The sequence below is a fragment of the Geotrypetes seraphini genome, chromosome 4 (genome assembly GCF_902459505.1).
Source record: "Geotrypetes seraphini chromosome 4, aGeoSer1.1, whole genome shotgun sequence".
NCBI lineage: Eukaryota > Metazoa > Chordata > Amphibia > Gymnophiona > Dermophiidae > Geotrypetes > Geotrypetes seraphini.
In genome coordinates, this window is record NC_047087.1 from 89,674,611 (window position 1) to 89,701,198 (window position 26,588).

At 42.2% G+C, this 26,588-nt stretch overlaps 1 protein-coding gene across 7 annotated transcripts in view; it reads left to right on the forward strand.

Annotated features, from left to right (window-relative positions):
- The window catches only part of MORC1 (MORC family CW-type zinc finger 1), a 178,542-nt gene that overhangs the window by 92,466 nt on the left and 59,488 nt on the right, over window positions 1-26,588 (forward strand). For all 7 annotated transcript variants that reach the window (XM_033943801.1, XM_033943804.1, XM_033943803.1 and 4 more), the window contains 3 exons: window positions 4,661-4,746; window positions 12,841-12,984; window positions 21,875-22,029. In XM_033943801.1, the coding sequence (XP_033799692.1) occupies window positions 4,661-4,746; window positions 12,841-12,984; window positions 21,875-22,029 (385 nt within the window). The remainder of the gene's footprint in view (window positions 1-4,660; window positions 4,747-12,840; window positions 12,985-21,874; window positions 22,030-26,588) is intronic.

Sequence of the window (26,588 nt, forward strand, 5' to 3'; positions counted from 1 at the left end):
ATTTCACCCTCGATTCAATGACTCACAATTTTTCAAAGTAGTTGTTCATGTGGGACCTTGTTGAACGCCTTCTGAAAATCCAGATATACAATGTCAACCGGCTCGCCCTTGTCTGTCTGCCTGTTTACTCCCTTGAAGAAGTGCAGCAAGTTCGTCAAGCAAGATCTCCCCTTGCTGAAGCCGTGCTAGCTGGTCTTCATCAGATTTTGTCCGTCAAGGTGATCAATATTGCGGTCCTTTATCAGCGCCTCTACCATCTTTCCCGGTACCAAGGACAGACTCACCCGTCTGTAGTTTTGCGGATCTCCCCTCAAACCTTTCTTGAAGATCGATGTGACATTCGCCACTTTCCAGTCTTCTGGAATCCTTCCCGATTTGATCAACAGATTGGCTATTAGTTGAAGCTGTTCAGGTATAGCCCTTTTCAGTTCCTTGATTACCCTCGGATAGATGCCACCCGGTCCTGGGGATTTATCGTTTTTGAGCCTATCAATCTGCCTGCCCTATCAGTTTCTCGTCAACCCTGTCAGTTTCAGGTCAACCCTGTCAGTTTCCCGTCCTCATTTCCTGCATATAGCCTGTTGGCTTCCGGTATGTTGTGCATATCCTCTTCGGTAAATACAGATGCAAAAAATGTGTTCAGTTTGTCAGCGATGGCTTTGTCCTCCTTTAGCACTCACTTTATCCCACGGTCATCCAATGGCCCCACCGCTTCCTTCACGGGTCGTTCTCCTTAATATATTGAAAGAATGGCTTGAAGTTTTTCGCCTCATTGGCTATTTTTCCTCATAGTTTCTTTTGGCCCTTCTTACCGCCCTGTGGCACCTGCTTTGATATTGTTTGTGCTTTTTCCAGTTTTCGTCTGATTTTGACCTTTTCCATTCCTTAAACAAAGTCTTCTTGTCTCTGATCACTTCCTTCACTGCTACAGTGAGCCACACCGGTTCCTTGCTCTTTTTCCTCTTGGATCCCTTGATGATACGCAGTATATATACATTTTGCGCCTCGGTAATCGTGTCCTTAAAAAGGGACCATGCTTGCTCTAGCGTTTTTACAGTACTTATCCTCTTCTTAATCTTCTTCCCCACCATGAGTCTCCTCCCTTCGTAATTCCCTTTTCAGAAGTTCAGTGCTGTGACCAACATTCTGGTTCGCTATTTTGCCCCTGTATCCAGGTCGAAGCGGATCATATTGTGATCACTGCTTCCCAGTGTCCCTTCTACTTCTATACCTTGTGCAGGTCCTCATAGTCCATTTAGAATTAAGTCCAGAATTGCATTTCCTCTCTTATTTTCCTTGACAAGTTGTTCCAGGAAGCAGTCGCCTACAGAATCCAGGAACTTGGTCTCCCTACCACAGCCAGAGGTGCCTAGGTTCCAGTTTATCCCCGGATAATTGAAGTCACCCATGATAACTGCATTGCCTCCCTTGCAGTTGCGTTTAATCTCATCCATCATCTCTCCATCAATTTCTTCAGACTGCCCTGGGGGTCGGTAGTAGATGCCGATCTTCATTTCTGTTCCTTTTGTTTCCAGAATTTGGGCCCATAGAGACTCTACCTTATTTTTCATTTCCAGCATGTTCTCTCCAGAAAACTCAATTCCTTCTTTGATATATAGAGCAATACCCCCACCTTTTTGACCTACTCTGTCTCTGCGATATAGCTTGTATCCCGGTAGCACAGTGTCCCAGGCGTTTTCCTCATTCCACCATGTTTCCGTGACACCAGTGATGTCAAGGTTATCTTTTTGTGTCATAGCCTCTAATTCCCCCATCTTGTTTCTTAGGCTTCTTGCATTTGTGTACATGCACTTGAGCTTGTGGCCTGTTACTTTCTTGCAAATTCTTCCCTCTTGTGTCCTTTTTGATCCATCAGGATTTCTATCTTGCCTTTGATCTGGTGAGTCTTCCCCACTGTCTTCCTGCATGGTATCCTCTGGGTATACTGGTTCCCAAACCATCGGCTCTTGGTCAACTGTCGGCTTTCCCCTTCTTCCTAGTTTAACAACTTCTCAATTTTTCTCTTGATGTTGCTTGCAAGTAGCCTTGTTCCATCTCCGCTGAGGTGAAGTCCATCCTTCCTGAATAGCTTGCTCTTCCCTCAGAATGTTGTCCAGTTGTGCACGAAGTGAAATCCTTGCTTTGACTGCTTGCAGCTCCATCTGCCTCTTCTCATTGGCCCTGAATACCGGCAGGATCTCCGAGAACGCTACCCTCTGTGTTCTGGTCTTCAGCTTCCCTCCTAGCATCTGGAACATATCCCTCAGTCCTTCCCTGCTGTAGTTCCTGTTGCATCAGTAGGAAGACATCAGGGAAAGACATTTTGGATTTACTGCCTTTCTGTAGTTACAATCACAGAGGTTTACATATTATGTACAGGTACTTATTTTGTACCTGGGGCAATGGAGAGTTAAGTGATTTGCTCAGAGTCACAGGGAGCTGCAGTGAGAATTGAACCCTGGTCTTCAGGCCACTGCAGTCAGTATTGGGCTACTTCTCCAGCTGTCCACCATTTAGCTTCGGGAAGTAACATCGGGAAGGGACCTGTCATTCGACATGTTTCGCCCTCAAGCTGTATCAAGAACAGTCCCCCCTTTTCAAATTTTCCCGCACCATCCCGATCTGCATAAGAGTTCTAAAGAAAAGATCCCGTCCCGATGTTACTAACAGGAAAGATCTAAGATAAGTTGTTGAATTACTGCAAGATTTTTATACTAAGAAATAACATATTTAAATTTTTGATACTGCACTGAGCACTTTATATATAAAAAAACATGAAAAAAAGTATGATGGGGCTAGTGAGGAGGCCATAAGCCAAAGTGAAATAGTGACCATAGAAATCTCTGGCACCATAATGGCAAATCTGAGGCCCTGAAGTAATCTTATTTATCAATATAAGAATATAAGGGACATTGAGAATTTATGTTGGTTATTTAAGTCAATTGTCTTACACTAAGACCGCACTTTCATTTGAGTGTGCATGAAATTGCATTCAGGTCACAGCATGGTTTGTTCAGAGATGCACAGTCATAGAGGGACATCATACAAGTGACCTATGCCATACATGCATTGGCAGAACGTGTGGCATGCCATGTCCAGATGCTATCACCAGATAAGGAAGAGAGGTGATAAAGGGGATGGGATACTATGCTGCCTTTCTGTGTTTACAGTCAAAGCGCTTTACATATTATATACAGGTACTTATTTTGTTTACCTAGGGCAATGAAGGAATAAATGACTTTCTCAGAGTCACAAGGAGCTGAAGTGGGTCAGTCTGGCCCAGTAGCCTATTTCTAATAGTGACCAAGTCAAAGGTACCTGGCAGAATTCCCAGAAGTAGCAGCCCCCAGGGATAAGCAGTAGCTTTTCTTAGGTCTACCAGCTGATTTCTGGTTTCCTTCTTTTATTTACCCTGTCATGAAGGTCCCTTAGAGTCTGTTCAAACATTCTTCAATTTTGTCACTATTTGGATTTCTGCCATCACCACTGAAAACCTGTTCCAGGAACCCATCACCATCTGCACAAGTATTTTTCTTTGGGGAGCCTCTCTCCCTCCAGTTTCATATGATAACCTCCAGATTCTTAACTGTGCTTGAGTTAGGGGTACTAAATGCTAACTCTCTCCCCGCCTATGTGTGGAAAATAAACTTTTGGCTATAATAATGCAACTGGAGGGAGTTTTGCTGGTATTGGATTGGATTAGATTTATTGAGGGCTTTAGATCAGTTTTAAACTTTAAAAATTTAAAAATAAATCTATGTGTTTGAAATTTAAATATACTTAAGAGCTGACCAAAAGCCGTGAAAAAGGCCTGGGTCCGTTTCTTGAGTCAGACCTACCACCTGTGTTCATGATCCCATTAACAGTCTCAACCATTATAAGGTTCATAGACAACCCCGCGAAAGACAAAGGCGCGCGCCGACAACTGAGCGCAAGACAGAGGCGCGCGCCGAAGAAAATTACAGTTTTTAGGGGATCCGACGGGGGGTTTTGTTGGGGAGCTCCCCCAGTTTACTTAATAGAGATCGCGCCGGCGTTATGGGGGGTTTGGGGGGTTGTAACCGTCCACATTTTACTGTAAACTTAACTTTTTCCCTAAAAACAGGGAAAAAGTAAAGTTTTCAGTAAAATGTAAGGGGTTACAACACCCCAAACCCCCCACAACACCCCCACAATGCGGCACAATCTCTATTAAGTAAAGTGGGGGGGTACCCCCCCCCCCCCGTCAGAGCCCTAAAAACAGTAATTTTGTGCAGCGCACACCCCCACACTGCACTCAATTGTCTGGGCGCGCCTTTGTCCCGGCGCACTTTTGACCTGACAGTCCATTATAAAGTGATGACACCTAGTGGCCGGACTTAGGGCCAACATTAGCAGGGTTCTTTAATGGTCCATTGTTTGTGATCCCTGGCTAAAGACTTTCATGATAGCAGGACTAAGCCTGTTGGGATGTAAAATAGGAGGTCCCCTTCTTCTTCCCAGGTAGTTGCAATGAAGTGATGCCATAATCCAACAGAGGGCTGGCAGATGAACAGAGTTCATCTGGGCTGGCAGCCTGAAAAGGAGCAGGATGAAACTGCCCGTACAGAAACTAACATATCTCAATTGGTTTTTAATGAGCCTGAATTTGTTTTTTTTCTGTTCTCTTTTTTTCACTTAGGTGGATGTTCATCATGCTCAGGATGTATTACAGGATGCTCTGGAAAATGTTAAGAGAAAATATGCGATTCTTGAAGAGAAACAAAGGCAAGCTGAGATTGTTACAAGAGTATGATTCATTTTCTATGCCTAGTGAGAGGGCATGCTGTTGCTTTAAGGTCATTGTCTTGCTCCCTGACACACTTTCAATTCAGTTTCCACTCATGAGGGGAATGGCCTGATATTCTTCTCTAGAATTTTCTATATAAAGCAGAATTTAGGGTTCCATTAATGATGGCACACCACCCAGATCTTGATAAGGCAAAACAGCCCCACACTAAATTCTCTTCTACCATCACGCTTGACATTTAGGTTGAAGATCTTACTTTGGAAGGCAGTGTTTAATTTTTGCCAAACAAAACATCTGTTATTGTGATTGAAAAATTAACTTTTAACCGATCTGTTCAGAGAACATTATTCCTGAAGTTTTGTAGGTCCTTCAGAATGCACTTTGGCAAACCAGAGTTGGGCAGCAGTGCTTGCTTTTTTTTTTTATATTAAAAAACAATGACTTATTCATAGTTATTGGCCTATAAACACCATTCTCATTTAGTTTTTTCTGCTAGTTGACATATGAGCCCTCACGTTAACTGCAGTGAGAGGCCTGTAGATCTTTGAAAGTTACTTTGGGGTTCTCTGATTTTCTGGGTTGCTCTTGGGGTGATTTTAGCAAGATGACTACTCCTGGGTAAAATTAGTTTTTTTCAACTGACAGTAGATTATATGGAGCCCTAAATGTTTAGAAATTGCCTTGAAACCCTGTCCATCAAGTGCTCTTTTTCTTATGACTTTGAATTTTCTTTTCATAATGGCATGATAAGGTCCCACTAACTTTTATGAAGAAGACCAAACCCAGACCTTTGAGGATGTTATCATAGGATAAGATGTTCAGACTCAGTTGAATTGATTTACATTGCAGGTGATTTGGGGGCTAGATTCACTAAGCCCACTGATCATTTCCCGACCACTTTGTGATCATTTTGCGACCCCGACCTGATTCACTAACCTTCCTCCTGAGCATATCCGCACCCGACCCGATCCGCGCATGCAAAGCAGGAAGGGCCTCGATTCATTAAACAAATTCAGGCACACCAACTGGGCTGGCTGATCCAAAACCAAGCAACTGCTGAGGACCAGTGGCTCACATCTTTGCCAACTGTCCTGCTCTCTGCCGCCCTGAAATCCCAGCTAGCCTCAGAGCAATGCATCCTGACCCCCTGTACTCATTCTGTGCCTGGGAAAAATGCAATGGGTTTCAAGAGTCGGACACAGCTAAAGCAGGCAAATGTGATCACAAGGGCTGAGTCAAAAAGTGCCCTGCTCTCTGTCGTCCTGCCTCTCTGCGAGCCCGTGTTTTTAGCCCACGGTTAAAAGCGGGGCTGCACTACGGCGTCATTTTTGTTCCAGTCTGATAAGATTGTTCCAGTCCATTCGCCAGTCTGATTTTATGGGTTAGTGTTCTGTTCCGTAGTCTAACTGTAAAGCGCTGTTAATATTCCCTACGGGAGCTGTGACCTCCTATGCCACCCCTCCCCCTTTGTTTTTTTTTACCTCACTTGTGCAGGAGGGCAAGTGCATACGCAGATCGCATCTACAGCCAACAAGGCTGATCTGCGCATGCGTCACGATCAGTCTTCAGCACTCCATGGGATCACTTGTTGGCATGTGTCCGATCAGGTAATTTGTATGGGAAGCTTTTAGTGAATCGATCGTCCGGCAAGACTCGGTCACGGATCGCCCACGGATCGGTGAGGTGAGGTAAGTTTAGTGAATCCAGGCCTTAGATGTTAACAAATTATTTAAGCACCTGATTTTTATCAGCCAACTAATTTGTATTGAGGAAACTAGAGGGCCATATAGGATTCACAGACTGATTCAGATTTAGTCTTATTATTCATACTTTGCACATTACTGAATCTCTAGAATCTTGAAATTGTTTAATTTATTCTTTTTAATTGCAATGGAAAACACTGATTTCAATGCAACAAGGTTATCATAGTAAAAACTTAGGGCTCCTAGACCTGCTCACCACAGTAAGTGTACCATTTTATTTTAATATGTTATAAAGACGCTTGCAAGCTAATTCAAGTTGGTTTGGTTGGGAAGATTGAATCCGTAGCCTTGATTTATACATTGTAAATTAAAAAAATGAGGTTTTTTGCTATCTTGCACCTCAGGAAGCAATCTAGTCATGCTACAGCTAATATCATTCTACAGTAGTTTGAACTCAATACCTGTAGCACAGTTTTTGAAAAAATTTCTGACTTCCAAGAAATACATGCAGGCAGATAATAGGACAGAAACTTGCATTACAGCAGGAAACCACTTCTTGATTGCCTACAGATATCTATATTTTTTCAGCAGTATGTGCGTGGAAGCTTTTCCTTAGCACAGCCTCTTTCATAAAGTTTCTGCTACCTATTCTACAGTGGCACCTGGGGCAGACCACATCCAGCTCCCTGCCCTTGATACGCCACTGGGGGATAATTCTACATACAGGCAGATATTATATAAAGGAAAGTAGGCACCGGTCAACGAGCAGGTGGAGGTTTGTATGCTCCACTGACCATGACCGAGGGATTACAAAGGAATGTCTGTGGGTACTAGATCCTGGGTTTGTGTCACATTAGGGTAAAAACTTGAATTGAAATTCTTTCATGGAAACTTAATCTGCAAACTATATACACTTCTCCCTCCGTATTCGCGTTTTCAGCACTCGTGGTTTCGCTTATTTGCGATTTTTCGCATGCTGACTTCTCCCCCCAAAATTACATCATGAGTAAAGTACTGTACTGATAAAGTTGTGCGCTTAACAGCTTTCACCCTGAAAATCGCTGCTTCCCAGCTTTCACAATCGCTGTTTCCCAGCATGCACAGAGAAAAACGCTGCTCCCCACAAAAATCGTGAATATGATCATTGTTTGTTATTCACAATTTCAATATATTAATGGTGGGTGTTACAAAAAAACGTGAATAACATATGTTTAAATAATTTTTATTGAGCCAAGAAAACAAGTAAAACCAACATGAGAACCAGCAATACAAGAAAAGAGCAGCAAAAGCAGCAACAAGCAAGCAGTTTCAATTTTAGCTACCAAACCAGCCCCACCAACCCACCTCCCTCCCACCCAACCATCAACCCACCCACCCAAATCCAGAGCACAGGCAAGTGAGCAAAAGAAAATAAGGAAGAAAGAGAGAAAAAGAGAGGGTAAAGAAATGGTATAACCATATTATTATTATTATTATTATTATGTTCTTGTATACCGCCATACCCAATGAGTTCTAGGCGGTTCACATCAATTAATTAAGATCCGATCTGAACACGGATTTACAACATTTTGTCAGAGTTACAAGCAACGAGGAAGGAAATGTTGGAACATTTTAGCAGAAATTTATCAGAGTTACAAGCAGCGACAAGGTTGAATTGGAAGGAAAGAGGGAGGGAGAGCCAAAGGAGGGGAGGGGGGGAGGGGGAAGAGAAAGGAGGGGGGAGGGCGGGAGGTGGTTTATTGCAGGGGAATGAGGGTTAAGGGTCCTGTTTGCGGAATAGGTATGTTTTGAGAAGTTTTCTGAAGTCGAGGTACACTGTAAGACTCTAACAGCATTTCAAAAGTTCAAAAGGCGGCTCCTCGCAATTGGGGAAAAGGAATTCCAGAAGGGGCTCCATATGCGCATAAACCGCCAACCAGCTGGAGATTCCAGAGTCCTGAGCTGGGTGCGCTCCATTTTCAATAAAGCAGTCATGTGCTGTCACCACTGTTGAAGGGTAGGGGCCCGCTGTTCCAGCCAAAGCAACAGAATAATCTTTTTTCCTTGAAGCATCGCCCATTGAAGAAAAGCCGAGTAGCCCTTTGGAGTAGGGTATTGCAGAGAGAAGACATCAAAAAGGACCAATTCCTCCAGCTTAACGCCACACTTCCAAAGAGAGGAGAGGGCCCGCAACAATAGGTCCCAAAATCACTGCACCGGAGGGCACTGCCAGAACATATGACCCAGAGTTGCCTTCCGACAGCCACACTTAGGACAGCCACACTTAGGACAGGAGGTCTGAGCTATCCCAGCCAAGTAGGCCCGGCGTGGAGACATATGGAAATGCAGTGAAAATTTGTATTGCAGCTCCCAACAGGCTACATTGACCGTAACGTTACGAATAGCAAGGACAAAGGACTTGAAGATAGCCTCCGACAAGGGGATGGGAAGATCTGACTCCTATGCTGCTGCATAAGCTTGATACTCAATAGTTGGAGAGGAGTCCAAGAGGGCCCTATGGTGGTATCTCAGAGGAACCTAGATCCGCAGGGTAAATAAAAATCCTAATTCCTCCTGGACATCTTTGGTCAGATCAGTCCAACAGAGAATCCTAATATAATTACAAAGTTGTAGATAAGAAAAAATATCCCTGGGAGATAATAAGAACACCTTTTGTAAATCCGAAAAGGGCATCATCTTGCCTTCCTCTGTAAGCACATGAAAAAGATAATGAATACTTCTCTGTGCCCAGCATTGAAAATCTGGAGAGGAAGTAACCACTGGGAAGTGCAGATTGTGTCTAATGGCCAAGTATGGTGATGCCTTAGCAGAAATATGCTGATGATGGAAAATTCATCTCCAAGCAGCAACAGCCGTAGGAAGCAAATGAGACAGCGTGGCAACAGGCAGTGGACGCAGGCCAATGACATGGAGATAACAACTGAAGTGTACAAAGTCCAAGAATGACAGTTCAAGGCTAGTAGCTGTAAAGTCCTCAGCAGCACGAAACCAGTCACTGACATGCCGCATAGCACAAGCAACAGTAAGAAATTTGACATTCAAGAGGCCCAGGCCTCCCATTGAGACCGGTGTACAAATCACAGTATAAGGGAGCCTCGCCCTCATTCCCAGCCATAGATAAGCCTGTAGAGATTTTCGCAAGCTCCGCTCATCTCAAACCCTCAAAATGAGGGGTAGCATCTGGAAAATATACATCCACTTAGGAGCCCAAATCATGTTAAACAAGTGAAATCTACCAAGCAGGAAGAGAGGGTAGGCTCGCCAAAGATTTAATTTCACAGCAGTATCTCTCAACAAAGGCTGCACATTAATAGTATACAAACAGAAGAGGTGAGCAGGAATTAAACCCCCTAAATATTTGATATGCTCCATTGCCCACTGCAGAGGAAAAGGACCCACCCTCTGCAGTGGGCAATGGAGCATATCAAAGCCCTGACCTCTGGAAGTAACGGAAGAGCCTCAGACTTATGGTAGTTCAAAGTAAACCCAGAAAAGGCTCCAAAGCGAGAGATAGTATCTAGAAGGATAGGTAAAGACTCCTGGGTGTCAGTTAGAACCAGTAAGAGATCATTGGCATAAGTAAGTGCCTTAACTGAAACCTCAGATAGGGGGACCCCCGAGATACCTGGAGACATCCTAATTGTGGAAAGTAACAGTTCTAAAGTTAAGAGAAAAAGTAGCGGGGAAAGAGGACAGCCCTGTCTGGTTCCTCAAGCAATAGGAAAAGGGGGGACTGTATCCCATTGACAAGCATACAAGCAGTGGGGTTGTGATAAGGAGCTTGAATAGCATGTAAAAACATACCCTGCACACGCAGATGGGAAAGTACCCCAAATAAAAAGGGCCACAGCACTTTATCAAAGGCTTTTTCAGTATCCAGGCTGACCACCGTGGAGGGCACTTCATGATGTTGGCAGTAAGCCATGGCCAAAAGCAATTTCAGAACCAATTGACGGCCTCTAACAAAGCCTACCTGCTCCTCTCCAATCAACTCTGGAAGGATAGTGGCCAACCTGGATGCCAAAAGAGTAGAGAGCAACTTGAGATCTACATTTATTAAAGAAATCGGGCGATAAGCATCAGCATCAGCCCTTGGTTTAGGGAGCAAAGTGATCAAGGCTGAGTTGGCCTGGTCCGGAAAAATGCTCTCCTGCAAAGCAGTGTCATAATAAGCAAGGAGGGGTCGCACCAAGGGAACCTGTAGCATCCTATAGATCTCCCCAGAGAACCCACCAGGTCCCGGAGCGGAGCTTAATTTAAGAGAGGCTATGGCTTTATGGAGTTCTGTAGCCTTGAAAGGAGAATTTAAAGTGTCCAATTGTGTGCCAGATAGCTGAGTTCAAGTTCAAGTTTCAAGTTTTTATTAGTATTTGATGAATCGCTTATTCAGGTTGCTAAGTGATTTACAATTACATAAAATAATGTTATATACTTTAAACAAGGTAACTTCAGACTTACAAATCAAAGACAGACACAAAACAAGAGGGATGGAGGGGCAAAGTTACATGTTCATGGTTTAAGAAAAAAGGTTAAAGCTAGGAAAAAACAATAGGATGGGTAGAAGACTGAGCCAAAAATCTTCGTCTAAAATTAGATATTAAATGCGTCTTTAAAAAGATAACTTTTAAGTAGTTTTTTAAAATGGTTAAGGTCTTTTTCCTCTCTAATATACTGGGGAAGGGAGTTCCACAGCTCGGGGGCCATTATGGAGGCAGCTGAGAGTGAAGCAAAATGTCCCTGAGGGAAGCCTCTGAGGGAGAGACTCCCCCATCATATAAGGAGAAGAAAAACTCCACAAACAAGTGGGGTCAGGCTTAGTGTGTATCGTGCCCGCAGAGTCTTTAATGGTGACAATATGTCTGGGCCCTCCCCAAGCCTTAACTATAGTTGCCAACAACTTCCCACTCTTATTTCCATAGTGAAAAAAACTTTCCCTTCCGGTAGAGGGTGGTGCGCTTGTGGATCATAGAATCTAGGGCCAACTGAGAGGTCATCAAGACCTCCCTGTTAGCCTGAGAGGGGACCCTAACATACACCGCCTTGTGTTTCTGGACCTGTTTCTCTAAACCCAAGATGCCAGTCGCCAACCATTTATTGCGAGCACTGATATAAGCTTTGATATCCCCTCTAAGTGCAGCCTTCCCCGCAGACCAAAATAAAAATGGGTCAGATAGATGTAGTGAATTATTATGAGCATAATCCTCCCATCTGGTGCGAAGGTATTTTGAAAAGTGGGGATCCTGAAATAGATAAGCAGGAAACCTCCACCCCCCCCCCCATGTTGACGATATAACTGCGGGGACTCCAGTTCAATCCATACCATGCAATGATCAGACACCTTCCCAGGGCCCACCACCGCCGAAAAAAACATAGGGAAACAGCCCCCGCTGGATAAAGACGTAGTCCAAACAGGAATAAGTGCCGTGAGCCCTGGAAAGTGTGTATAATGCCGTTCCCTCAGGTGTAAAGAACACCATGTATCCACCAAATCTAGTGCTGTGGAAATTTCAGGATATTTGGGAACCATTAACAAAATATTGTAATGAATGAATATCATTTTTTCCCCTTAAATATGCACATCCAAGGTGGGGGGAGAAGGGTGGGGGTATTTTGGTTATCTTATGAGTGCAAATAATATGGAGGGGGGGTTATTATATATCTTCTTATGTTTGATGAAAGTCATTGATTATGGGGGAGGGAGAGTTATGGGATCTGAATTAAATTTTAATAGGATATTAAGTGATGTATTTAAATATAAATTGATGTTATATGCTGTTACACTTATTGTAAGTTTTAAAAATGAATAAAGAATATATAAAAAAAAGAAGATGATGAATTTCATCTTTATCTTTATTTTCTGTTGGTTTTCACCCACACATCCGTAGGGGGGAGCAGGAGGGGGTATATCTTTTGTTTTGGTATTATTCCTGATGGTAATGATGGATGGGGGAGGGAATTTTTATCTTTTGTATAGATACTGATAAGTGCTTGGTTGATTATCATTATTTGTATATAAATTGTATTGCACTTTTTGTTGGCATTAAAAACTAAATAAAGTAAAAAAAAAAAAAAAAAGATGAATTTCTTGCATTTTCAGAAACAGTAGTTGTATTAGCTTAAGTTGTATTAGCTATTTTCTTCTAATATTTTTGACAATTGTAAGCCACATTGATATCAAGAGGCCGAATGTGGGATTCAAGTGTCAAAGTAAAGTAAACTTGGTTGAAGTTTTGCTATTTTAATTTCCTTTTCCTTGCGTCTCTTCTCTTCATGTTGTGACACCCTTTCTGAAGTGAAAAAGCAGTCTGACTGGAAGACAAATGAACTTTGCACTAACGGGTGTTTTTTTTTTTCTCCTTCACTTTTCAGAGAACTGAAAAGGCCAAGGGAGTTTCACTTAATATTTGGAGTAAATATTGAAAATAGGAGCCAGGATGGAATGTTTCTGTACAATAACAGTCGTTTGATCCGAATGTATGAGAAGACTGGGTGGCAGTTGCATCACAATAGCTAGTAAGTGTTTTGGATTGGTTGTGTTTTTTTTTAACTGTTGAATCCCCTCTTCTTCCATCCACATCTCATGCATTTCATACACTCTTGAATATTCCATGAAAACAAATGGTTATGTTCCCGCAGCCATTCATTTCTGGAATTTGTGTTGGGCTGGCATGAAAATAATGGTGGTACACGAGATTTTGAGACTAACAATTGGTTAGGTCTTCTTCATCTCAAAATAGGAGCATTTTCTATTTTGAAAGTTCTGGTACAACAATGGTTTGCCTATCAGCACAGAGGAAATTGACACGGCATTTTTCTTAAAATTTGCGATTTACCACAGCAAGACTGATTTTTTTTCAAGCAAAATGCAACACCCAAAATTTATAAAGATTTTGCTTGTTAATAAAATGAATTAGTAATCATGATTGATTTGATTGTATTCTTATGCTATTATGCAGTTTAGATTGTTTGGTTATGAATCACTGGTTTCCATAGCCTGATGTTTCCTGGTAGTCCCCCATCCAGTATAGGCAAGTACACACAGTGAGCACAACATGAATTATGATAATAGATTTCATTTAGGTTTGAGAATGATTAACTATAATCAACACTGACTATTAGTACTCCTATCCTGTGCATTAATTCCATCCAGCTAGCTGCTTGGCAGTCTGAAATGTTCACTGATCCTATATTTTCTCCTCAGGGGCCCCAGCCAGTTGAGGTTTACAATGATTATGCTTGAAATGTATTTGAGTATACTTCCCACATTATATGCATAGGTATTTCATGCATATTCATTGTGAATATTCTTAAAACCTAACTGACTCATTGTTCCTGAAGACAGATTTGAGAAGAGCTGGTTTATGAAAGAACTATGAGAATACTGTTAAAAATGATGGATGAAATGAAGAAGATGATGGATAGGGAAGGCATAATCTGGAGTTATCCATTAGTAATTTGTTTTGATTTATTAATTTGTGGTTCCACTGTTGAAGATTAGATGAGTGGCACAGTGAACGAGAAGTGGGCAATGGGTATATATTGATGTTTGTATGTGTATCTACACTGAATATATAAATTGCTTATGCACAGACTAGGTAGGTTCCATCATTTATTGTGCTCTATTTTGATTCAATATGTATTTATTTCAATTTAAAAAATGATATCTGAATAGTATGATTTTACAGGGTACTTGTATTTTCCAAATAACACAGACTGTGCCATTAGATTAAACTTACCTGAGTTGTCACATTATCACAGGAACAACTAACCCAGGACTACAGAGTGACAATGAGTGCCTGGACAGAAAGCCCATGCATTCTTTTTCCTCTCCATGGAGATACCTTGAAAATATGCCCAATGGTTCATGAAACCTAATCTTCCTTCATGAACTTGTTCTTGGCAGAGCTTAACAAAATGTCCCCATGTATTTAAGATTCTTTCAGTAGCCTCTGAATTTTATTTCAAATGAATTGTTTTCCTGATGTGACTCCAGAGGCTCCCCATCATACTAACAACCCATGGACTGCATTCCTGCCTTAAAATGTTTCAGGTAGAGGGACCAGTATTCCCATTGCTTCTTTTCTTAACGTTTTGGCATGCCTGGGATCCATAACTTGCTAATCCCCCTACTTCCACAGAAGAAATAACTCTTAAGATTTGATGGCACGCTTATAATAAAGGTCTGAGCGATTAGTTGAACAGATGCTCTCTCTGAGATTACTGCTGCTACTTTAATGTCTATACAATATTTATATTGCTCTGTTACTGCTACCATAAAGTATAGGCACTAGAGAATTTGAAAGATAGTTTTTCTGCCAAATCTATTTGACCAAGATGTTTTTCCACACAGTCATCTGTCTTTTGTTAGTCTGGATATGATTGGGTGTCTCTTGCACTAAGACTAATGAAGGGGAAAATTCCTCTGCTCAAATGCCAAACATATACATTTCCAAGGTGGTGAATACCAGTAACAGTGGTACATCTTTCACTTTCATTTGCCAGTACTTCCTACATGAGGCTTTTGCTCATAACTGATGATTGCCTTTCTTATTTGGAAGGCTGGGGGTTTTTTGGACTGTGTATTGAAGCACGCTGGAGTGTATATTTTGAAGTGTGTTTGTTTTTCCTGTGTATTTTATTATGTATGGCTGTTGTCCACTTTGGATAAAGATGGATTATAAGTAATAGACTATAATGTGAGTTTGAAAGAACTGACCATGAGGAGTGTTTTAGGGCTTATAACCACAAGATATTATTGCAAAACTGAGGATAATCATTTTCTGGTTGTACTTCATTGCTATAGCATTTATCAATATCGGGGTAATTTTATAGCCAGGCACATGGGAGTCATTTTACAAAGGCGCGGTAGCCTGCCGCGCTAGAACCAAAGGCGTGGTAGCCTGCCACACTAGTACCTAACGCCTCCATTGACGAGGCGTTTGGATTTTAGGCTGCCGCGGGGGTTAGCGCGTGATGAAATGTCCGATGCACTAACCCCCATAGCGTGCCCATGGTTTAAGAGGACAAGTAGTATCTACATGAACACTGTTTTAGAAAGAATAAGACAGAGCAATTGTACGAGCTGTATGCCTCTCCCTAAACCTTGTGATAGAAACATACAAATGTAGAAACATGACAACAGATAAAGGCCAAATGGCCTATCCAGTCCGCTCATCTGCAGCATCCACTATTTCCTCCTCTCCCTAAGAGATCCCACATTCCTGTCCTACGCTTTCTTGAATTCAGACACAGTCTTTGTCTCCACCACCTTTACCAGGAGATTGTTCCACACATCTACCACCTGTTCTGTAAAAAAACAAAATTCCTTAAATTACTCCTGAGCCTTTCACCTCTTAACTTCATCCTATGCCCTCTCATTCCAGAGCTTCCTTTCAAATGCCATGTAGGTATTTAAACGTCTCTATCATATCTCCCCTCTCCCGCCTTTCCTCAAAAGTATAGATTTTTAGATCTTTATGTCTGTCCCCATAAATATTATGATGAAGACCATTGATCATTTTGAAGGTGCAGTTTCCAGAATCGTATTCTAAATGAGGTCTCACCAGAGTGTTATATAGGGACATAAATACCATCTTTTTCCTACTGTCCATGCCTCTCAATGCACCCTAGCATCCTTCTAGCTTTCGCTATCATATTTCAATCTGTATGGCCACCTTAAGATCTGGTATCTTTTTTCTCCTCCCCATCCACAGGTGTGGCATCCTCATCTCTCCTTTCACCACTGCCCCGCTTGTGAGATCCAGTGTCACTTCCTTTTCTCTTTCCACCCAACTTTCCATCACCGGGCCCCCCCCCCCCCAATAAGGTCCAATTTTGCTCTCCCTCTCTCCTTCCACTACCATCACCCCTGCGGGGTCTGGTGTCCTACTCTCTTTCCTTCTACCAATCTTCCCTTGCAAGATTCGTTGTCAGTCTCTCTCTCTCACTCTTTCTCTCTTTCTCCTTCCAACTCTCCTCCCCCATGAGGTCCAGTGTCTATCTCTTTCTCTCTTTCTACTTCCCCCTGCCCCCTTCTAGTTCCAGTGCCACTTTCCTTCTATAATTCCACATATGCCTGGCCCCCCACCCTGCAAGGACCAGTGTTGCTCTCCCTCTCTCCTTCCACTGTCCATTTGCCCTCCACCCTATGAGGTCCAGTCTTTCTCCCTTTCTTCTTTCACCACCCTGCCCTCTTAAGGTCCAGTGTTCCTCTTCTTTTACTACTGTCCCCCCCACCTCACAAGGTCCTGTGTTCCTCTCTTTTTCTTTTTCACTACCCTTCCCCTGCAAGGTCCAGTGTCACTCTTTCTCTCTTTCTTTCTTTCTCCTTCCAACACTCCCCCCACTCCATGAGGTCCAGTTTCACTCGCCCTTTCACCTACCATCACCCACCTGCCCCCCCTACCCAGTGAGGTCCAGTCTCTCACCCTCTCTCACCTTCTACCACTGTCCCCTCTATGAAGGTCCAGTGTTGCTCTCCCTCTCTCTTTCCACCTAGGGTTACCATATGGCTCCAGAAAAAGGAAGATGGATTGAGACATCTGGGTTTTACTTCCATTAATTTCAATGGAAATAAAAGCAAGATGTCTCTATCTGTCCTCCTTACTTCCATTGCTTTCAATAGAAATAAAACCCAGATGTCTCAATCCATCCTCTTTTTCTGGAGCCATATGGTAACCCTACTTCCATCACCACCCCCCTTCAAGGTCCAGTGTTGCTCTCCCTCTCTTATTCTATCACCGCCTCTCCCCCAGCGAAGTCCAGTGTTGCTTTCCCTCTCTCTCCTTCCACCCCCACCCCCCAATAAGATCCAGTGTGTCCCCCCTCTCTCTCGCCTTCTTCTGCCTCTTCTTTATGAGGTCCAGTATCAGTTTTTCCTTCCAACACCCCCCACCCAGTGAAGTCAGATATCACTCGACCTTCCTCCCTCTGTATGCACTGCTGTCATTCAATTTTTCCAGGCACATTAGCAGTGTGAGCAGGTTGTCTTTGGCCTGTCCTGGAAGCCTTCTTTCTGTAATGTCCCACCTATGCAGAAAGTTATAACAGAAAGAAGGCTTCCAGGGCAAGCTAAAGGCAGCATGCTTACATTGCTAACACTGCTGGCCTGGAAAAATTGAAAGACAGCAGCACGGAGGGAAGGAAGAGGAGATTGATACCAGTTCCAGGAGGGAGGGAAGAGAAGAAGAGAATGAAATTCTGCACCATTCAGAGTGATGCCAAAGCTGGAAAACCATGGGGGGGGGGGCAATGCCCCTTCCCACCCCCAAAAACTATGCCCATGGACATAGGCAGGGCTTCCACTTATACTAGATAAGATGTCTAAGTGCCAAATTTTGAAGCAGACTTTCTGGATGTCTTGTTAGGCTTCTTAGCCGCTGTACATCCAAATTTTGAGGGGGCGTTTTGGCAGGCGTCTTGGCAGGCTTTGGGTGACTTAGCATTTGGATGTCTTGCGGTGATAATCAAATATTTCCCAAGATGTCCAGGATGGAACTTAGATGTCTGGAGCTAGACTTAAGGGTTAGTGAGGTAGTGGGCAGGTAGGTATCGTAGGTTTTGGTGACATTTTAGAGAACTCACCTTAAATTATAAGGGGGGTTATGGTGAGATGTACATCTGGCACACTTTATGTGAAGTTCACAGCAGTGCCCTCTAAAGTGTCCCAGTGCTCTGTTCGCATATCTTTGTGGCTAGTCCATTACAGTGCTGACCTCTGCCATGTCCAAATGGTCTAGATTTGGACGTTTTGAATTTGGACATTTTTGTGGTTGAAAATGGTGAACAAAGTTAGGCACCCTAAGGTTGGACATCCTGACAGCCAAGATGGCCATATAGTTCATTAAAAAAAAAAATGGATATCTAGTAGTTTTGAAACTGGATGTTTCCCTGCTCCGACATTTGGACAGCTTGCAGGAAGCATATAAAGTCAATCTTAGACGTCCTATCAAAAATGCCCCTCCACATGCCTTTATAAAGCGCTACCTAAGTGGCAGAAATTTCTCTTACTTTGTATGTGCAAACATTTGCACCTGCTCTTGAGGAGGTATAATTGCCAGAGTTAGATTATTCAAATATGTGTGTAGAAACATAGAAGATGACGGCAGAAAAGGGCTACAGCCCATCAAGTCTGCCCACTCTGCTTACCCACCCCCTGTCTATGCCCTAATGACCCAATTTCCTTATCTTGACCCTCGTAGGGATCCCACATGAGTATCCCATTTATTCTTAAAGTCTGGCACGCTGTCTGCCTCGATCACCTGCACTGGAAGCTTGTTCCAATGATCAACCACTCTCTCTGTGAAGAAATACTTTCTGGTGTCGCCATGAAATTTTCCGCCCCTGAGTTTGAGCGGGTGCCCTCTTGTGGCCGAGGGTCCCTTGAGAAAGAAAATATCATCTTCCACTTCGACACGTCCCGTGAGGTACTTAAATGTTTCGATCATGTCTCCCCTCTCCCTACGTTCCTCGAGAGTGTAGAGCTCAAGAAATCAATTTAGAAAAATTTAAAAGTAACCTGAAAACTTTTTTATTTAATGATGCCTTCATAAATCCACAATAATTTCATTATAAAATAATGACAAGACTCTGTTTTACCCCTCCCTAATGTACCTTCCCTAAATGTTTGCCCCATCTGTATATTATATTGTAACTTCTAGCCCTTCTCTTTCCTATGTGTGTCTAGTATTGTTAAATTTGTCATCAGTTTAGTCAACATTCTTTAATGTATTAATTTTTTATATTGTAATTTTATTATGTACATCGCTTTGAATTAAGATAAAGCGATTAATCAAACCTAAATAAACTTGAAACTTGAGCTGCAATTTGTTCAGTCTCTCTTTGTACGAGAGACCCTTGAGCCCCGAGATCATCCTGATGGCCGTCCGCTAAACCGATTCAATTCTGCGCACATCTTTACTGTAATGTGGCCTCCAGAATTGCACACAGTACTCCAGATGAGGTCTCACCATGGCCCTGTACAACGGCATTATGACTTCAGGCTTTCGGCTGACGAAACTTCTATTGATACAACCCAATATCTGCCTTGCCTTAGATGAAGCCTTCTCTACTTGATTGGCAGTTTTCATGTCTGCATTGATGATTACTCCTAAATCTCGTTCTGCTGAAGTCCTAGTTAAAGTTTCTCCGTTCAAGAAGTACGTCCTGCATGGATTTCCGTTTCCGAGGTGCATGACCTTACATTTCTTAGCATTGAAGCCTAGCTGCCAGGTTGAGGACCAGCTTTCCAATATAAGCAGGTCCTGCGCCATATAATTCTGTAAACTGCATTCACTTACTATATTACATAGTTTGGCGTCATCGGCGAATAGTGTTATTTTACCTTGAAGCCCTTGAGTCAGATCCCCTATGAATATGTAGATTACTATATTCATAATCTATGTGCTTACTTATGAACTTGGTCCAGACTCCTTCCAAATTTCACACCTGCATATGTCTACTGGCAAACTACACACCATCATGTCATCCTGTTCACTTATAACGTTGGTTGGTATAAGAATCCATTTTATTAAGGTAATTTACTCATTTTTGTGTATATGTAGCCATATATGAAAACGACTTTATAAAAATTGCTCCAGTATATACATAAATGGCCTCTTATAAAATACTGACCAACATAAAAGTAAGTAAGAATAAGTATAATAATAGTAATTTATTGTTGTACTGTACACCTTTTTGATCTTCAAAGTCAGTAATGGTGGTAAATAAACATAAACATACTGATTTGAATAATCTGGGGTAGGTGCGGGTATTTACCTCTGCTCAAGAGCAGAAGTAAATGCACCTGCAAGGTATCATTGAAGAATATAGCAACATATCTTGAAATAAATCAGGAGTCAATTGCTCTCTCAAACCAGATGCCTTGTAATAAAATGATCCTTTATATATGACTGCAGATTATTTCCAGGGGTGTATAGCAGGGGCAGATACTATTAAGTGCATCCAATGAAAGCTTGCCATATTTTAGAAGTTGAGGTGGATGAACTGAAAGAGAGAGAAGGCATGAGGGAGGTCGAAGGACAGAAAAAAATGGACCTTCTGGAGTTCTTAGTAGCGTTGCCCGATTCAGGGAAACAATTTTCAATTCAATTTGCTTTCTTGCCCAATTGGGTGTTTTATTCAAACATCCTGGTGGGTTTATTTTGTAGCCTCTTCACCCACCTCACCTCCTTTTGCCCTCTCCAACCCTACACCGGCGCTGTGGTGTAAACAAAATAAAAAAGACTTTTCCTCTATCTGTTAGGTCCTAGTTCATATTCACAGTCTAGCACTAGCTCTGGCAGGATACACATTTTATATCTGACATATTGTAATCACAAAATAGAAAATAAAACTATATTTTCTTTTTTTTGTTTTCTGGTCATTTTATTATTCAAATACTATTGGTCCCAGGCTCTGGTTTCTTTTTGTCTTCTGTTAACTTGCTCATCAAGGTCTCCTGCCCATTTGGTGTTTTCTTCTTTCTCTGTGCTCACCATCCATCTTCTATCTCTGTACCTTTCCTTCCACTGCCATATCCAACATTTCTTTCCCACTGTCTATCATCTCTCTCTCTCTGCCTTGTACCCTGGGTCAAACCTCTCTATTCCCTCTCCTTTCCTCCCCTCCATTATCATGTAAAATATTTTGTTCTCTCTCCCCATGCACCATCTCTCCCTGCCCTCCACCCTATGTCTAACATTTCTCCTTCTCTCCATGTATGTCTCTCTCCCCTCCACCATATGCAGGATTTCTCTCTCTCCTTTCTATTGTCTCCCTTCCTCTCCTCCACTCCATGTCCAACAATTCTGCCTTTCTTCCCCCATGTGCAGCAGCTTTCTATCCCTCCTATTCCTCTGTGCAGCAGCTTTCCATCCCTCCCTCCCTCCCATCCCCCTGAGCAGCACTTCCCAACCGACCCCTCCCAACCCCCTGAGATCTGACATACTTTTGATTCTCCTAATGCAACAGCAGCAGCAGCAGTGGTAGACAGATAGCGGACTCAGGCTCTGAACAGGCTGTTCGTGGCCTGCCTTGCCAGAGCTTCCTTCTGCCGCATCATCAGAGACGCAGTAGAGGAAAGGCCCTGGAGGGGCAGGCCACGAGCAACCTCTTCAAAGCCTGCATCTGTTAGCCATCCACTGCCGTTGCTGCTGCTTTAGGAGGCCATGGACATATGTCAAGCCTCACCAGGGGTAAGGCTGTTCACTGAATCGGTGAGTCCAAATTGGAGAGCGGGAAATGGATCGATTTAAATCGATTCACCAAAGTGAATTGGTGAAGTGATTCAAATCGGCAAATCGGGCAGCATTAGTTCTTAGTATTTCTTTTGTGGATGATGTATGCAAACTTGCTATCCATGTGTAAGTGTGTGTGTTTTGTTTTGTTTTTCATTTTAATGCAGCACTGGGGCTGGTGTGATCGGGCTGGTAAACATACCTTCTAAATACATGGCACCAACTCTCAATAAACAGGGCTTTCTAAATGTCAAAGAGTATCATCATTTGCTGAGAATCATGGGACATTTCTTAATCCAGTACTGGAAGGATTCTGGAATATGTAAGTGCTTCAGACCCTATCTACTTCTGTTTTCAAAAGAATGGAAAGCTTGGGGAAATTTCTGGATTTCAATTATTGAAGCTTTCATTATGTAACCATTGAAGCTTTAATTATGTAGCCATAATGGCATACGTGTTTCCCCAAAAATAAGACACTGTCTTATATTAATTTTGGACCCAAAAAACACATTAGGTCTTATTTTCAGAGTAGGTCTTCTTTTTTTCATGTACAATTATCATCTCTCCTTTCCTCTCCTCCACCCCAATTCTTCCTCTTTCCTTTCTACCCCCACCCCCATGTGCAGCATCTTTCCTCCCCTCTCACCCATCCCCTTGTGCCTTCCCTCCCTCCCTCCCATCCCTTGTGCAGCAGAACCCTTGCACAGCTTCAATTCCTCCCTTCTTCCCATTCCCCGCATGCAGCATCTTTCTGTTCCCCCCCTTTGCGCAGCCGAACCCCCACTGACACTTCCATCTCTTCCTTCCATTAGAACACCACAGACCGCGAGACCGATATACCTTGCAAATGGCAGCATCGACAAAAATCTAATCAAGCTACTTCGCGGCCTTCCCTTCTCCCTCCTGGGCGTTCCTCTGCTGCATCACTGATGATGTCATCATCAACGCAGCACACAGAATGCAAGGTATATCAGTCTCACGGTTGGCGGAGTTTTAATGGGAGGGAGAGACAGAAGTGTCAGCGGGGGTTCGGCTGCACGGCGGGGGGGGGGGGTGGAGCGGTGACTAGGGCTTATTTTCGGGGTAGGTCTTATATTAAGACCTACCCCAAAAATCATGCTAGGGCTTATTTTCAGGGTAGGTCTTATTTTTGGGGAAACATGGTATGTGGAGTCATTTTTTCTGAGGTCTTTTTCTCCACTTTTCTGAGTGACTGCAATAATTCTCTCATAGGGTTCGTTTACTATATATTTTGAATTGATATTCTGATGTTTATATGGTTTAGTTCTTTTGATATTCTTATAGTTTTTCATATAACATTTCTATAATTGCAAAAGCTCAAAGAGGTACAATAAAATAATTAAGAGACTCGTTCCAGAACAACAAAGGGATAGTGAGTAAAAATGGAAAGGCCTAGGACATAGAGAGACAGCAGAAAATGGAAAATCCCACCACTAAATCTAGAAAAATCAACATAGCTTCCTTATCTAAAGAGCCCCCCTCTCCCCAAGAAGAGGCAGTAGGGTTGAAACAGAAACCCCAAGACACACACAGAAAACCACTCGAATACTATATAAGTTTTCTCAAATAATTTTATTTTTTACTTGCAAATAGATCAGTACACAGTATCTAGAATATAACACTTGCACAAAATACATAGTTCAATAATAAGCATAAATCACCTCTGTTATTAGAAAAGAAAAATGTGCAAATAGGGAAGAAGGAATTGTACAAATTTAATAACTGTATAATAAATGTGTGAAAGAAAAATGTTAAAAGTTCAAATAAAAATAAAGGGGCCCTTTTATTAAGTTGTGGTAAAAAGTGGTCTTAGCGTACCTTTTTATGGGTCTTTCGCACGTGCTAAGGCCATTTTACCTTAGCCATAAAAATGGCTTTTTTTATTTTTTGTGTTAATAGCCATGTGCTAATGTTGCCATCAGTGTGCAGCCATTTTGAAAAATTATCACATGTGCATTTAACTGCCATCATTTTATAGGTGGTAAAGGCTCACATGTTATTTATACATTAACCCGTTAGTGCACAGTAAGGTAGCAGAAACACCCACTATCTGCTCTGACGTGTCCCCTCAAAAAAAATAAATTTGTACATAGTTAATGCGCACTTTGGTGGTCCAAAAAAATCAAGTTTATGGGACATGACCGCCACAAGTCTATTTTTGTTCTCTAGCTGGCTACTGTTAATTGTGCCAAATTTTAAGCCTTTTGGTAAACATTTTGAGGTCGCTCAACAGTTTTTAATTTAATACATAAAAAGCAAGTATAGAATCTATATTAATTTTCCATCTAAACCTGAATTGTGAGCAGATGCACATGGAAAAAAGTTAAAATACATAATGTGTCAGTTGCAGTTGAAAAGAGACTTGTTGGCTAATGATTTATTATGCATTGTTCAATGCCCAGTGATGAGTGGTAATTAATGTCATGCCAAAGTACATACAAATCTTTGTTATGTGCGAACGTTGAATGGTAGACTTACATTCAGTCAGTATTCTTCAGTGTGGCTTTGGAGCAAGTTGGATAGGTCTTTTTGTGCTGAGCAACAAGGCAAAGGAGAAGCTGCTTCTGCTCCTTGTTTCTCTGAGACTTGAATAATCAAACTGCTGTATTAAGACAATTACTCTTTCAGTGGAGTCATCAACTACTGTTACTGATTATGCTGACTGCTTCAAATAGTGGTAATTTGGATCATCTTTCCAGTTTGCAGGATCTTTTAACTATACATTGTTAAGCCTTTTCTTTTCCATTTGTGTCAAGAACACCAAAAGAAGATATAAATTCTCTTTGTTATACATAATGCCAGGTCAATGAGACTAAGTGACTCAGGAGGGCAGTCAAGGTGTTTCACCGAACTTGTGGAAACTGAAGGTTTACTACTGTCTTGGACTTTACTTCGTTGCTTTGTCTGTCATCAGAAAAAAGCCAAAACAGCTAAAATTTCTGATGAGTACCAAAGATGTCTGGTGAATGTTGTTGAAATAACCTTTGCACTAGCCTTGTTTGGATAATTCTGGAGTTCTGAAAGCAATAGCAAGTCATTGAGTAGTGCTTTTACAGGAAGAGATGCTTCATGCCAGTAGCAGATGTTAGATGAGTCTAACAAAGAGAACCAGTTCTTTCATGCCCTTCTTTTCTTTGGCAGTAAGAGAGAGCTGCTGCATCAGAAATATTTTAATCTTGTAGATGACCTTCGCCATCCACCATGCATGGTGGAAAGCCTTGGGTGTTCGAAATGATGACATTGCTTTATCTGCATCCAGGCAGCTGCCAAGAAAAATTAAACAGAGTTCAAGAAGCTCCTTGTATCTTCCCTTGGATGTGATGCATTCAAGGCTGTTCTGCAGTAAGTTGCAATTTCTTTCCAAACGACTGATGTGTCTACATCAAACAAATCATCCGCAACAACCTCATATGAATCCTAGTCTATGTAAGGTCAATTTTGCAGAAATCTTTTGAACACCACTACATCTGGTCCTCCTCTAACTCCAAACACTAAACAAAACTAAACTAAACCTTAAGTTTGTATACCGCATCCTCTCCACAAATGTAGAGCTCGGCACGATTTACAGGAATTGATTTAGAAAGGAACTCCAGTGAAGAGTTGAAGGACTCAGTAAAGAGAAAGTTTAGAGGGACTTAATATATCGAAGAGGGAGGAGGTATTACATTTTAGAGAATAGCCAAGTTTTCAGATGTTTTCGGAAGAGTTGGAGGAAGCTTAGACTCCGAAGCGGGGCAGCGAGGCTATTCCACAGCTCAGTGATCCTGAAGGAAAGGGATGTCCCTAGTTTTCCTGCATGGGACATGCCTTTTAATGAGGGGAAGGATAGTTTGAATTTTTGAGTGGATCTGGTGGTAATGGGATTCGAGGAATTCTAAGATAGTGGAAAAAGGGGAGGAAGGATGTCGTGTAGGAACTTGAAGGTTAGGCAGGTGCATTTGTAGTGAATCCTAGAGATTACTGGAAGCCAGTGAAGCTTAGACAGAAGCGGGGAGACATGGTCAAATTTACTTTTTGCGAAGATTAGTTTAAGATTAGTTTAGCCGCAGTATTCTGAATCCGCTGAAGTCTATGAAGGCTTTTCTTTGTTAGGCTTAAGTAGATGGAGTTACAGTAATCCAGTCTGGAAAGAATGATGGATTGTATGAGGACAGCAAAGTGTTGTTGATGGAAGCAGGATCTCACTTTCCTTAGCATGTGAAGATTTTTTTGCCAAGGAGTTGAGGTGGTCGTTGAAGGACAGTATAGAGTCAATGATGATGCCCAGAACTTTGCTTGAGAGCTCAAGCAGCAGTGTGGTGCCAGAGGACAGTGGGATGAAGGTGGGTAGCTGATCTAATTTTGGACCGAGCCAAAGTAGTTTTGTTTTGGTCTTGTTCAGTTTCATTTGTACGTTGAGAGCCCAGGATTGGAGGTTCGTTATACATGAAGAAATGTTCTCAGAGAGGTTAGTGAGGTTCAAGTTGGTCTCAAGGAGGACAAGGATGTCCTCAGCATAAGTGTAAAGTGTTTCCATGGGGGATAGTTGGAGGAGTTTCAGGGAGGACATATAGATGTTGAAAAGAATAGGGGATAGAGGTGAACCCTGAGGAACTCCACAAATCGGTTTCCAAGGGGAGGATGAGGTGCCATTCATGTTAACGGTGTAAGAGCGGGAACGTAAGAATTTTGAGAACCAGTCTAAGACTGTGGAGTTTATCTCAATTTCACAAAGTTGGAAAATTAGTATATCATGATGAACAATGTCAAAAGCTGCAGAAAGGTTGAATTGAAGAAGAACCGAACTTATTGCGAGAGTGAAGTTGTTGGTCCTATGAGTTGGGTGAAGATGCTTCCAAGCACCAATTCCATCATATGATG